The following is a 14958-nucleotide window of genomic DNA, read 5'->3' as shown; positions in this document are numbered from 1 at the left end:
CTTTGAGTGGGCCACCTTTTGGATCCCAATTATATTTAATGGGATTTTATTTGTCTTTACACTGTGATTACTGAAATTTAATAATGAATTAAAATCATCTTTTGTGGCTCTAGTTACTAAAAACAGCACATTTCAGTTCTACTATAAAAAAAAAAACAAGTTGTCTTGGACAAATAAGGCATAAAACTTGTATTTATTTTTTTTGTTTACTTCATATCAACCTGAAGTTTTATTAGCAGTAATGACTGAGACCCTTTATGGTCCTCGGTAGCCCTAAAAGTAAAAAAACAAAAACAAATTCCATATATTGTGTAATGGTTTGAAAATGAAAAATATCAAAATGGCCCCCGCTTGTTTGAATTTTTTCATGTGCGGCCCCTCAGTGGAAAAAGTTTGGACACCCCTGCCTTGAAGGCCTACTGAAATGAGATGTTCTTATTTAAACAGGGATAGCAGGTCCATTCTATGTCATACTTGATCATTTCCCCATATTGACATATTTTTGCTGAAAGGATTTAGTAGAGAACATCCACGATAAAGTTCGCAACTTTTGGTGGCTAATAAAAAAGCCTTGCCTGTACCGGAAGTAGCAGACGATGTGCGCGTGACGTCACGGGCTGTGGAGCCCCTCACATCTGAACATCGTTTATAATCATGGCCACCAGCAGCAAGAGCGATTCGGAACGAGAAAGCGACAATATCCCCATTAATTTGAGCGAGGATGGGACCGTTTCAGATGTAATTAGACACATTTACTAGGATTATTCTGGAAGATCCCTTATCTGCTTATTGTTTTAATAGTGTTTTAGTGAGATTCCAAAGTCATACCTGAAAGTCTGAGGGCTGCGGTGAACGCCAGTGTCTCTGAGAGAAGCCGATGGAGGACCCAAGATCACAGCTGCCTTTTTGAGCTGCAGGAGAAAGTCCCATAATCCACTAAAGTCTCCGGTAAGAGCCGACTTAATATCACAATTTTCCCATCCAAAAACTTGCTGGTTAACGTAAAAAAACATGTTCGCATGACCGCTCTGTGTTAAAGCTTCACAACAAACAAAGAAACACAGGCTGTGTTTCGGTGCTAAAGGCAGCTGCAATCCACCGCTTTCCACCAACAGCATTCTTCTTTGATGTCTCCATTATTAAATGAACAAATTGCAACAGATTCAGCAACACAGATGTCCAGAATACTGTGTAATTATGCGATCAAAGCAGACTACTTATAGCTTGGATCGGGCTGGAAAAAAATGTCCACTACAACCCGAGACGTGACGCGCACGTGTCATGCCGACGTTCTCAACAGGATACTTCGCACGAAATTTGAAATTGCAATTTAGTAAACTAAACTGGCCATGCAATGTTAATATTTCATCATTGATGTATAAACTATCAGACTGCGTGGTCGCTAGTAGTGGCTTTCAGTAGGCCTTTAAGGGGACTGACAAGCACATACGTGTACAATTTGCCATCAAGCAAAACGTGACTAATTGTCCATAGTCCAGCCAGTCTGGCTGTGCGATAATACATGTCCCACACCTTAGAGGTAGTACATGTCCCACACCTTAGAGGTAGTACATATCCCACACCTTAAAGCATGGGTGTCATTCAACCTTGGCCCACGGCTTTGTTATGAAGGTGTCTGTTACTATATATATATATATATATATATATATATATATATATATATATATATTTGCAGTGTGTATATTTTACATATTACATATTGTTATGAAGGTGTCTGTTACTACATTATATATATATATATATATATATACATATATATATATATATACTTGCAGTGTGTATATTGTACATATTACATATTGTTATGAAGGTGTCTGTTACTACATTATATATATATATATATATATATATATATATATATATATATATATATATATAATTGCAGTATGTATATTGTACATATTACATATTGTTATGAAGGTGTCTGTTACTTCTTTATATATATATATATATATATATACATACTTGCAGTGTGTATATTGTACATATCACATATTGTTATGAAGGTGTCTTTTACTACATTATATATATACAGTATATATATATATATATAATTGCAGTATGTATATTGTACATATTACATATTGTTATGAAGGTGTCTGTTACTTCATTATATATTATATTTATATATATATATATATATATATATATATATATATATATATATATATACTTGCAGTGTGTATATAAAACATTAATGAAGGGTTTTGAAGTTGATTGAACGCATCTTTTAAGACTTTATTATCTTCAGAATCGTGAAAAGAAAAACAAAAGACTGTTGCTCTTATCTCTCATAATTGTGAACCTTAGCAAAATTAAAAAAAAAAAAGTGCAAAGAAAACTGCCTTTCTACGGTAAAATTCTGGCATTTGAGCTGACAGTGTTTTTAAACCATAAAAACAACTGTAAATGTTCCAGTGTATTACTGTAAATGGCAAAACAGAAAAACAGTAAAAAAAAAAAACTGGCAGCTCAGTTGCCAGAATTTTATCATCAAAAACAAGTTGTACTGTTTTTTCCATTCACACTAAAATGCTGTAAAAACCACAGTTCATTTCAGTTTTACTGTAAAATCTATTCTCATTTACATGTACAAGTTGATGAATAGCTTACTTTGAAAATATAATCAAGCTGATAAAAAAGTATTTATTTTATATATTTATGTATAAAATGTATGGTAATATATCTGTTGCATTAGTAGATAGTATTTAAGTTTAAGAAAAGATGTCATTGCAACGAGAACATGTCTTTTTTTTTCTGTCTTAATAAAAATAATAATTACATTTAGTGAGAAATGATAACGAACTTTACTGACACATATTATTTCCAGGCTTTCCAGGGCCAAATTAAATCATGGTTTCTTGGCCTTGAGTGTGACACCTGTGCCGTAGGAGCTGTGCTGGACAATGAGCCCATGGAGGACAGGAACAATGTGGAGGTACATTTGCTATTATGGGAGGGGCTTGGAATAAAATACCACGTCCCAAAAGTTCCATAAGACCACTTACCATTCCCTGCAAAATTGCAAAATGGCTCATTGCACTTGACTCTTCCTTAACATAGACGTCATAAAGTCATGAAAGCTTACATTCATGCACTCACACAACATTTGGGAACCAGGATGAGGTGATAAAAAGAAATTCAGTATGTATGTGTGGCTTTATTCGACAATGTTATGTTCAAGTTGCACTTTTGCATTGCACAGGCTGTAACTGTGGTGCATTCAAGCACCCTTGATTAAAGTTGGAAAAAGAGGCGTCACTAGTATTTAAAGACAGGGTAGGCTTAACCAAATCAATACGATAATCGGAAAAGGACTTATCAAAGTTGTTTCCATGCAAAATCTTTCTGCGTGTGTAAAATGTGTTTACATGTCCTCTAAAAAGCCAGTTTTAACTACATTAGGGCAAGAATGAGTTACTTGGTGCATGTAAACATGGTGAGTGTACGTGGGGCCGGGGCCCTTCTGTCCAAATAATGACGAAAAAGCGACGATATACACACACAAACATATATATGTATATGTGTGTGTGTATATATATATATATATATATGTGTGTATATGTGTACATATATGTGTACATATATATGTATATATATGCATATGTGTACATATATATATATGTGTGTACATATATATGTATATGTGTATATATATACATATGTGTATATATATGTATATGTGTGTATATATATATGTGTATGTATATATGTATACATATATGTATATACAAACATATATGTACATGAGTGGTATACTGTAGTATGAGAAAGAGACAAACAGACTACAGGTTCATTCCAACACGCCTGTTTCGTGGTTACTCACTCAAATCTCATGATGAGTGAGTAACCACGAAACAGGCGTGTTGGGATGAACCTGTTGTGCATTTGTCTCTTTCTCATACTACTAAATATATATTTATGTATGTATACATAAATGTAAGTATGCATCCATATATGTACAGTATATATGTAAGTATGCATGTAAATATATTTATACATATATATGTATAGATATGTAGATATTTTTGTGTATGTATTTATGTACAATATATGTGTAATTGCGTGTGTATATATATATATATATATATACCGTATTTCCTTGAATTGCCGCCGGGGCGCTAATTAATTTAAAACCTCTTCTCACTCCTGCTCTTACCAAAGGCATGCGGTAAAAGTAAGCATGCGCTAATTATTATAAAACCTCTTCTCACTCCGCACTTACCAAAAGCATGCAGTAAAAAATTAAGTGATGTAAGTTTGGACCTTGAATCCTACTGAATAGCTCTTAACCTTCTTCCCTTTTATGCGATTACAAATTACCGGTATTGAAATCATCCATCCATCCATCCATCCATCCATCCATCCACCGACAGGCCAAGCGGTGTGCAGTTACCGGTATTGAAATCAGCCTCCTCCATTTTGAAAATGATGACAGGGGAAGTGTCACTCGTGACGTGACGAGTTTGACCCGGCGGTAATACTAAGCATGCGCTAATTATTTTGCGCATACTATATACCCGGCGGCAATTCAAGGAAATAGGGTTTATATATATATATATATATATATATATATATATATATATATATATATATATATATACACACACACACACACACATACATGATGCCACAAGGTTGGTACACCTATCTTTGGCCACTTCTTCTTTGCAGCAGCACCTCTCCAGCTCCACAAGGTCGGGTCCGTTCCTGTCTACCACTTTCGTCTCCCTGGATCCGCCCAGACCGGACATTGGCCTTGAGCTAGTGGGCAGCCTACGACGGAGTTTGCTCACCCGGGTGTCTTCTGTTGCGCAAGGTGTACTATTTATTGCTAATTTTTGAGTTTTTCCTGGTTTTACGTTTGTAGCCGCATGTACAAACGGCGCCGCTGAGGCAGCAGCTGGTTGTGTCAGCTCTGTGATCTTTTAACAATTTTTGTTTTCTTTAATGTTATTTGTGTAAACGGGGCCGTTTTAAATATCTGTGCACCAGAGTAAAAAAAAAAAAAAAAGGGACAACCAACCACATCCTCTTGAGCAGGGGTGTCCAAACTTTTTCCACTTAGGGCCGTAGACTGAAAAATCAAAGCAAGCGAGGGCCATTTTGAGATTTTTTTTATTTTAAAAACCAATAAAATATATGTATAAAAATAAACATTTCGGCCTCCACTCCAGCTTGATCCTGGGGACCCCAAAGAGTTTTGGTCAAAAAAAAAAAATGAAAAATGTGTCATTATTCAGTATTATTTATTATTCAAGTTTAAAATCTCTAGATCAACATTAGGTCCATCTGTCAATATAATTATTTGAAAGATTTAAGTTGTATACTCTTTTTGTCAAAGAAACCCCAGTTTTTTCATGGAAAAAAACACAAAATATGCAATATTATCACCCAATATTTTTTTTAAGTGGAATATTTGAGATTATGTAATAATTGGAGCATTAAAAAGGTCAATAACTAATAACACCATTGATTTTAATTCATTATTATTTTTTGAGCAATGACACTTAAAAACAAATCCCACTAAAATTATCGGGGATCCAAAAGAGTCCTACTCATTAAAGTGTTAAAAAATAAATTGTAAATTTTTTTACTGTTTACTTTTAACACAAAAATCAACTTCAGATCTATCCGTCAATTATCAGTTTTATTGTTGTTTATGTTTTTTGTTTGTTCATTTTAGGCCCTTTAAAAAAACAGCTCAGTTTTTTAAATGGCAAACACAAAATATGCAACATTTTCCCCAAAAAATATCTCAAAGTGGAAAATTTAACGTGACGTGATTGGAGCCTGGAATAGGTCAATAATTTATAATGACATTGATTTTGATTCATTATTATTTTTTAAGGAAAGAAACCGCCTGCATGGCAGCTTTGTGTTATTAGATTAAACATTGCAACGTTTTCTTGTTACATTCCACCCGTTTGCTCCTAATTTTTATGTTTAAAAATGTTTTTAATCGTATTTTTAAAATGTGCCGTGGGGCCTTTAAAAATTGCCCCCGGGCCGTACTTTGGACACCCCTGCTCTTGAGCGACTACCGTGGCCCCGGGTTTTATTTTCTTTTTCTGTTTACCTCCTTAGGATTTTGAATTTTGCAAAAAATTTTCGTTTTTCAGGGCATTTGTGGCCTCATTCGGCGTGTTTCTCCATAAGAGCAAGACGCAGAATGTGCTTTAACCTTGACTGCGTGGAGATGGGAGTTCAGGGCGGTGGCCAGCGGGTTGCCAGGTCCGCTAGCTCCGCCCTGCACGCCCGCCCCGTAGAAAAGTGATGGTGGTCCGCTGGAGGAGGCGAGACAAGTGCAGAGCGGGGATGTAAGCACCGACCTACGGACTAACTCTCCCTCCCTGCCCGGGCTCGGCTGTAGCAGCATCCTCGTCGAGCATTTTTCTTTTCTTGGGCGAAGTCTTTCAAAAAACAACAACAATCCTTCCCCCTTTTTTCTTCTTTCTCCGGAGGGAAACCCCATGTCTGCGACACTAGCGATGAGCGACGTCGGACATGAGGAGCCTTTCTTCCCGCTGCACAAGGCGTCCTTGGCCGCGGGCTTCCCCTTGGAGGACTCGGCGCTGCTGGGCTTGGTGTGCAAGATGAGCGACTCGGAACGAGGCGACTACACGCAGGTAAGCACTGCATTTATGCTTATTTCCATACTGTTTTGTCCTACAATGGGCGTGGCGGCTGCTGCTTCTTTTTTTTTTTTTTTTTTTAATATCCCCCCCACCGCGGCTCGCCTGTTCGTGCGACATTTGCTGCGTGTTGGCGGCCAGTTGGCGAGCAGTTGTCGGCGAGTCAGCCTGCTTGCAAAGGTCCCAGGACAGCAGCACAGGCTTAAGTGGTTGCAGGTTCCCCCTCCTGGAACCTGGCATGCATGAGTGCAGGTTCTCCCTCCTGGAAGCTGGCATGCATGGAGTGGTTCTCCCTCCTGGTTGTAAGGGGTGCCGGAAGTTGGCCCCTGTCTCCCTGTAATGTTTGTCTCAACTCGAATGGGATTGTGCTGAAAATTTTAATTTCCCCTCAGGGATTAATAAAGTATTTCTGATTCTGAACCTGGCATGCATGGGGTGGTTCTCCCTCCTGGAAGCTGGCATGCATGGGGCGGTTATTTTCTCCTGGAAGGTGGCATGGATGGGGTGGTTCTCCCTCCTGGAAGGTGGCATGCATGGAACCACCGCTCCTGGAAGGTGGCATGCAAGGGGTGGTTCTCCCTCCTGGAAGGTGGCATTAATGGGGTGGTTCTCTTCTCCTGGAAGGTGGCATGCATGGAACCACCCCTCCTGGAAGGTGGCATGCAAGGGGTGGTTCTTCCTCCTAGAAGGTGGCATGCATGGGGTGGTTCTCCCTCCTGGAAGGTGGCATGCATGGGGTGGTTCTTCCTCCTAGAAGGTGGCATGCATGGGGTGGTTCTCCCTCCTGGAAGTTGGCATGCATGGGTGGTTCTCCCTCCTGGAAGGTGGCATGCATGGGGTGGTTTTCCCCTCCTGGAAGCTGGCATGCAAGGGGTGGTTCTCCCTCCTGGAAGGTGGCATTAATGGGGTGGTTCTCTTCTCCTGGAAGGTGGCATTAATATTAATGGGGTGGTTCCTTTCTACTGGAAGATGGCATGCATGGGGTGGTTCTCCCTCCTGGAAGCTGGCATGCATGGGGTGGTTCTCCCTCCTGGAAGCTGGCATGCATGGGGTGGTTCTCCCTCCTGGAAGCTGGCATGCATGGGGTGGTTCTCCCTCCTGGAAAGTGGCATGCATGGGGTGGTTCTCCCCTCCTGGAAGGTGGCATGCAAGGGGTGGTTCCCCCTCCTGGAAGGTGGCATACAAGGGGTGGTTCTCCCCCCTGGAAGCTGGCATGCAAGGGGTGGTTCTCCCTCCTGGAAGGTGGCATTAATGGGGTGGTTCTCTTCTCCTCGAAGGTGGCATTAATATTAATGGGGTGGTTCTTTTCTACTGGAAGCTGGCATGCATGGGGTGGTTCTCCCCTCCTGGAAGCTGGCATGCATGGGGTGGTTCTCCCTCCTGGAAGATGGCATTAATGGGGTGGTTCTCCCTCCTGGAAGCTGGCATGCAAGGGGTGGTTCTCCCTCCTGGAAGGTGGCATTAATAGGGTGGTTCTCTCCTCCTGGAAGGTGGCATTAATATTAATGGGGTGGTTCTTTTCTACTGGAAGATGGCATGCATGGGGTGGTTCTCCCTCCTGGAAGCTGGCATGCATGGGGTGGTTCTCCCTCCTGGAAGGTGGCATTAATGGGGTGGTTTTCCCCTCCTGGAAGGTGGCATTAATATTAATGGAGTGGTTCTCTTCTCCTGGAAGGTGGCATGCATGGGGTGGTTCTCTTCTCCTGGAAGGTGGCATTAATGGGGTGGTTTTCCCCTCCTGGAAGGTGGCATTAATATTAATGGGGTGGTTCTCTTCTCCTGGAAGGTGGCATGCATGGGGTGGTTCTTTTCCACTGGAAGCTGGCATGCATGGGGTGGTTCTCCCCTCCTGGACGGTGGCATGCGTGGTGGTTCTCTTCTCCTGGAAGGTGGCATTAATATTAATGGGGTGTTTCTCTTCTCCTGGAAGGTGGCATGCACGCAGGTTTGTGAGTTCAGCCTTGCAGGCAGAGCGGGAATGTCGCAGCCGCCTCTTGATGACTACTTGATAAATGTCTGAGTGCTGACGCGCCAATCAAATGACGGCTTTATTTGTCTTCCCCCGACAGGCCAAGTGCGAGATGGACCGCTATCTCTCCCCGCAGCCGCTTCCAGACGGCCAGAAGTCCCAAAGAGACGGCGCCGCGGGGATGGATCACTTCTTCGGCGAGGAGCAGGCCGGGGCGCCGTACACCCTCAACATGAACCTTTACCTGCCCGACATGACTTACCTGAGGGCGGGCTTGGCTCCGCCCCACGAGAACCTGCAAGTCCAAGTCAAGATGGAAGCGGCGGCGCCGCCGTGCTTCTCTCAGAGCCTCCCGCCCACAAGTAGCTGCGGCGTCGCCATGGAGACCTCCGCAGTAAACATGGCGGGGTTGCCAGACTTCACCAGCGCTTTCCACCAGCAGGGAGGCGACACTCTGGTGCCGGAGGTCTTCATCAAACAGGAAATGTCGCCGGGCGGGTACGAGCAGCACGACGGCGGCGCCTCGCTCTTCCAGCTCCTGATCTCCGGCTTGGAGCATCACCACGGCGACCACATGGAGGCCCACATGCAGCACACCTTCCGCACATCCCTGCAAGACCAAAGCGCCAAGTCTTCCTTCTGCGGCGGACCCTCTTACTCGCGCCCCCACGCCCACTTCTTCCAGCAGCAGCAGGCGCCCTACCTTCCGCCCTCGCCGCCCAGCTCCGAACCGGGCAGCCCCGACCGGCAGAAGGAGCTCCTCCACACCATGTCGCCGCCTCCTTCCTATGCGGCCACCATCGCCTCCAAGATGGCGGGCAGCACCCCGGGACTGGCCACCGCCGCCGCCGCCCACCCGTCTGGACAAGCTGCCGCCCCGAACCCCCACGTCCCCGCCGCCACGCAGGTCTTGACCCCGGTGCGCTACAACCGCAGGAACAACCCAGACTTGGAGAAGCGGCGGATCCACCACTGTGATTACCCAGGTGGGAACCAAACCACTTGATTCTCATTACCTCCACCAGGGACGTCATGTCTTTGCTGGACTGGGCGACACTACTCACCCAAAGTCTTAATTTGATGCCAGTCCAAGTTAGGATCCTAATTGTGTGTCACTAGACTTAGACTTAGACTTCCTTTTTATTGTCATTCAAATTTGAACTTTTCAGCACAGATAACAACGAAATTTTGTTACATAAGCTCATGGTAGTGCAGGATAAAAAAAGCAATAAGGTGCATATATAATTAAATAAGTATATATAAATAATATGTAAATATATATATATAAAATAAATATATATAAATAAATAGATTACTGTACAGATAAGTATATTGCACTACAGTTGTTTCTTGAATCTCTTATTAGATTAAAAACAACATTATATAAAATGCAAGACATTTTTTTTAGCGTGCTAACATTAACATTCTAACAGGGGAACAGCTAGCATACTTCTAGATGTCACCAAGTAACAACATCTGTGGATTTCAGCTTGAAAAGAACAATACTCGATTAAATGCTCGCAAAAAAAATGTTGGCATGCTAACATTACCATTGCTAACAGGGGGAAAACTAGCATACTTTCAAGATGGTGCCAAGTCAACATATTTATAATTACTAGCTTTTAAAGAACAAAGTTAGCTAAATTGTTAACAAAAAATGTGTTAGCATGCTAACAGGGGAACAGCTAGCATACTTCTAAGATAGTGCCGAGTAACAAAATACATGATTTGTTAGTTTAAAAAGATCAAGGTTTGCTCAAATGCTCGCTAAAAACACTAGCATGCTATTGCTGGCATGCTAACAGGGGAACAGCTCACATACTTCCAAGATGGTGCCAAGTAACAAAATCCATGTTTATTAGCTATTAAAAAAAAGAACCACATTTGCTCAAATGCAAATGTCAGCAGGCCAACATCAGCATGGTAACATTGTAACAGCTAGCATGTGTCTAAGATGGCGCTGTAACGCCAAATTTCTTCCCCTTGCAAAAACCTTCCCCCCGGAAGCCCCTCCAATGCCTGAAGGACCCCAATGAGAGCGGAACAATACCAAGTTTTATGACTCTTAAGGGTTACAGCTGCAAAATTAGCGAAGCAAAAATAGATTAAAAGGTTAGCATGCTGGAATGCTAATATTTTTTCCTCACAGTTATTTTTCACCAATGACAATCAAGCCAATTATAATGCTTTTAAAACAGGCATCTGTGTGGGTTGCTTTAAGGTCCTTCCACCCTCATTGGGGTCCTTCAAGCATTAACGCCAAATGTCTTCGGGGGGGGGAAGGTTTTTGTAGGGGGAAGAAATTTGGCGTGACAGCGCCATGCAACAAAATCTATGATTGTTAGCCTAAAAAGATCAAAGTTAGCTAAAATTCTAGCAAAAAACATTAGCATGCTAATAGGAGAACAGCTAGCATATTTCTAAGATGCGCCAAGTAACACAAATCATGGTTATTAGCTTAAAAATATTAAAGTGAGCTAAAATTTTAACAAAAACCATTAGCATGCTAACAGGGGGAACTGCTTGCATAATTCCAAGATGGTGCCAAGTCATTAAATCTATAATTATTAGCTTTAAAAGAACAAAGTTAGCTAAAAATGTAGCAAAAAAATGTTAGCATGCTAACAGGGGAACTGACAGCATACTTCTAAGATTGTGCCAAGTAACATAATTCATGGTTATTATCTTTTTAAAATGCAAACCACTAGCACTATCACTGCTAAGGCTAGCACGCGAACAGGTTTTTGGCACTGAGTGAGTTCCCACAGATTGTTGCGGCCGCAGAGACACGAGCGGCATGTTGACGATGGCACTAACCAGTTTGTGCTCATTAAGCTGCACTCTGCTTGTTTTGCACGCCTGAGTGACTTTTGAGTGAGCACATCGCAATCTTTTATTCAGGAAATCAAAAAAAAAAAAAAAAAAGCCAAGATGATGTCTGGGGAGCTGGTGGATGTGCCGCCACTCGCAGGCGGCGTGTGTGCGCACGTCTTGAGTGGGGAGCAAGTATGCGGGGGGGAGGCAGCAGCTGCACGGGGAAATGTGGCGCTGCCGTCCACATAACTCAAATAAGTGCAGCACAAATTGCACGGAAAAGCGTCCGCCGGCATTGAAGTGATGTGACTGTTGGAATTGTTGCTGAGTGAACGTCTGGCACGCTGCTAAGAAGAACTGCTGATACACAACCTGCTTTTACCATCTTCTGCTTTGAAGATAGTAGCACTCGCTTTCATCCTCAAATAAAGATAGTAACACTCGCTTTAATAATAAAAAAAAAGATAAATAAAAATAGTAACAGTTGCTTTAATAATCAAATAAAGATGAATAAAGATAGTAACACTCACTTTAATAATCAAAAAAGATAAATAAAGATAGTAACACTCACTTTAATCCTCAAATAAAGATAGTAACACTCACTTTAATATTCAAAAAAAAGATAAATAAAGATAGTAACAGTTGCTTTAATAATCAAATAAAGATAAATAAAGATAGTATCACTCGCTTTATTCATCAAATAAAGATAGTAACACTCACTTTAATAATCCAAAAAGATAAATAAAGATAGTAACACTCACTTTAATCCTTTAACAAAGATAAATAAAAATAGTAATGATCGCAAAATTGCTTTAATAATCAAGAAAAGATAAATAAAGATAGTAACACTCGCTTTAATAATAAAAAAAGATAAATAAAAATAGTAACACTCGCTCTATTGCTTCAATAGTCAAAAAAAGATCAAGATAGTAACACTCACTTTAATAATCAAAAATAGATAAATAAAGAGAGTAACACTCACTCTAATCCTCCAAAAAAGATAAATAAAGATAGTAACATTCACACTAATCTTTAAAAAAAGATAAATAAAGATAGTAGCACTCGCTTTAACAATAAAAAAAAAGATAAATAAAGATAGTAACACTCGCTTTAACAATAAAAAAAAAGATAAATAAAGATAGTAACACTCACTTTAATCCTCAAATAAAGATAGTAACACTCACTTTAATATTAAAAAAAAAGATAAATAAAGATAGTAACACTCACTTTATTCATCAAATAAAGATAGTAACACTCACTTTAATAATCAAAAAAGATAAATAAAGATAGTAACACTCACTTTAATCCTCTAACAAAGATAAATAAAAATAGTAACGCTCGCTCTATTGCTTCAATAGTCAAAAAAAGATAAAGATAGTAACACTCACTTTAATAATCAAAAATAGATAAATAAAAATAGTAACACTCACTTTAATCCTCAAATAAAGATAAATAAAGATAATAGCACTTGCTTTAATATTAAAAAAAAGATCAATAAAGATAGTAATACTCGCTTTAATCCTTGTTGTTGCCTTACTTTACTTTCATTCGGGGGTCTTTTTGTCACCAGGTGGGCCCTAAGTGAGGCACCACCACTTGAAGAACTTTTCCCAGCCAGAGTGTAGAAACTAGAGAGTTGGTAGAAAAAAGCAACATTGCTCCCCTCATGCAACTTGTGTATTGTGTGTTCCTCCCACCAGGCTGCAAGAAGGTCTACACCAAGTCCTCTCACCTGAAAGCCCACCTCAGGACCCACACGGGTAAGACCCTCTCCTTTCCCCCACATTACACCCTCCTATGTGGGTGTGGGTGTGCATAAGTGGTGTGTGTAAGACCCTCTCCTTTCCCCCCACATTACACCCTCCTATGTGGGTGTGGGTGTGCACATGTGGTGTGTGTAAGACCCTCTCCTTTCCCCCACATTACACCCTCCTATGTGGGTGTGGGTGTGCACATGTGGTGTGTGTAAGACCCTCTCCTTTCCCCCCACATTACACCCTCCTATGTGGGTGTGGGTGTGCACTTGTGGTGTGTGTAAGACCCACTCCTTTACACCCCATTACACCCTCCTATGTGGGTGTGGGTGTGCACATGTGGTGTGTGTAAGACCCTCTCCTTTCCCCCACATTACACCCTCCTATGTGGGTGTGGGTGTGCACATGTGGTGTGTGTAAGACCCTCTCCTTTCCCCCACATTACACCCTCCTATGTGGGTGTGGGTGTGCACATGTGGTGTGTGTAAGACCCTCTCCTTTACACCCCATTACACCCTCCTATGTGGGTGTGGTGTGTGTAAGACCCTCTCCTTTCCCCCCACATTACACCCTCCCATGTGGGTGTAGGTGTGTGTAAGACCCTCTCCTTTCCCCCACATTACACCCTCCCATGTGGGTGTGGTGTGTGTAAGACCCTCTCCTTTCCCCCACATTACACCCTCCCATGTGGGTGTGGTGTGTGTAAGACCCTCTCCTTTCCCCCCCCACATTACACCCTCCTATGTGGGTGTGGTGTGTGTAAGACCCTCTCCTTTCCCCCACATTACACCCTCCTATGTGGGTGTGGTGTGTGTAAGACCCTCTCCTTTCCCCCCACATTACACCCTCCCATGTGGGTGTGGTGTGTGTAAGACCCTCTCCTTTCCCCCACATTACACCCTCCTATGTGGGTGTGGTGTGTGTAAGACCCTCTCCTTTCCCCCCACATTACACCCTCCTATGTGGGTGTGGTGTGTGTAAGACCCTCTCCTTTCCCCCCACATTACACCCTCCTATGTGGGTGTGGTGTGTGTAAGACCCTCTCCTTTCCCCCACATTACACCCTCCTATGTGGGTGTGGTGTGTGTGTAAGACCCCCTCCTTTCCCCCCACATTACACCCTCCCATGTGGGTGTAGGTGTGTGTAAGACCCTCTCCTTTCCCCCACATTACACCCTCCCATGTGGGTGTGGTGTGTGTAAGACCCTCTCCTTTCCCCCACATTACACCCTCCCATGTGGGTGTGGTGTGTGTAAGACCCTCTCCTTTCCCCCACACACCCTCCTATGTGGGTGTGCAAGTGTGGTGTGTGTAAGACCCTCTCCTTTCCCCCCACATTACACCCTCCTATGTGTGTGTGGTGTGTGTAAGACCCTCTCCTTTCCCCCACATTACACCCTCCTATGTGGGTGTGCAGGTGTGGTGTGTGTAAGACCCTCTCCTTTCCCCCACATTACACCCTCCTATGTGGGTGTGGTGTATGTAAGACCCTCTCCTTTCCCCCACATTACACCCTCCTATGTGTGTGTGGTGTGTGTAAGACCCTCTCCTTTCCCCCACATTACACCCTCCTATGTGGGTGTGCACGTGTGGTGTGTGTAAGACCCTATCCTTCCCCCCCACACCCTCCTATGTGTGGGTAGCATGTGCTAGCGCTAACACCTTTTTGGACCTGGTTCACCTCCTTTGTTGATGTTTTGTTTTTAGTATTCATACACTTTTAATGCCGACAACTCGGCCACACTTGTGTCCACACAAACACACC

At 42.3% G+C, this 14958-nt stretch overlaps 2 protein-coding genes across 5 annotated transcripts in view; both read left to right on the top strand.

Annotated features, from left to right (window-relative positions):
- The window catches only part of pibf1 (progesterone immunomodulatory binding factor 1), an 80990-nt gene extending 75944 nt beyond the window's left edge, over window positions 1-5046 (top strand). The window contains exons 19-20 of one of the 3 annotated variants that reach the window (XM_061911690.1): window positions 2852-2959; window positions 4699-5046. In XM_061911690.1, coding sequence (XP_061767674.1) covers window positions 2852-2959; window positions 4699-4866 — 276 coding nt within the window. In that variant the 3' untranslated portion in view covers window positions 4867-5046. Of the gene's footprint in view, window positions 1-2851; window positions 2960-4695 lie in introns of all 3 variants that reach the window. The other 2 variants (XM_061911689.1, XM_061911691.1) reach the window with 2 other exon arrangements.
- Window positions 5047-6002: 956 nt separating this feature from the next.
- klf5a (Kruppel like factor 5a) overlaps window positions 6003-14958 on the top strand; it is a 20353-nt gene continuing 11397 nt past the window's right edge. For both annotated transcript variants that reach the window (XR_009808251.1, XM_061911695.1), the window contains exons 1-3: window positions 6003-6650; window positions 8726-9611; window positions 13140-13199. Coding sequence is in view for 1 of the 2 variants with exons in the window: in XM_061911695.1 (XP_061767679.1) it covers window positions 6495-6650; window positions 8726-9611; window positions 13140-13199 (1102 nt within the window). In the remaining variant the exon portion in view is untranslated. The remainder of the gene's footprint in view (window positions 6651-8725; window positions 9612-13139; window positions 13200-14958) is intronic.

The sequence above is a fragment of the Nerophis ophidion genome, linkage group LG09 (assembly GCF_033978795.1).
Source record: "Nerophis ophidion isolate RoL-2023_Sa linkage group LG09, RoL_Noph_v1.0, whole genome shotgun sequence".
In the NCBI taxonomy this organism is placed as follows: domain Eukaryota; kingdom Metazoa; phylum Chordata; class Actinopteri; order Syngnathiformes; family Syngnathidae; genus Nerophis; species Nerophis ophidion.
The sequence above is the reverse complement of the archived record's forward strand: the minus strand, read 5'-3'. Positions and strand labels throughout refer to the sequence as shown.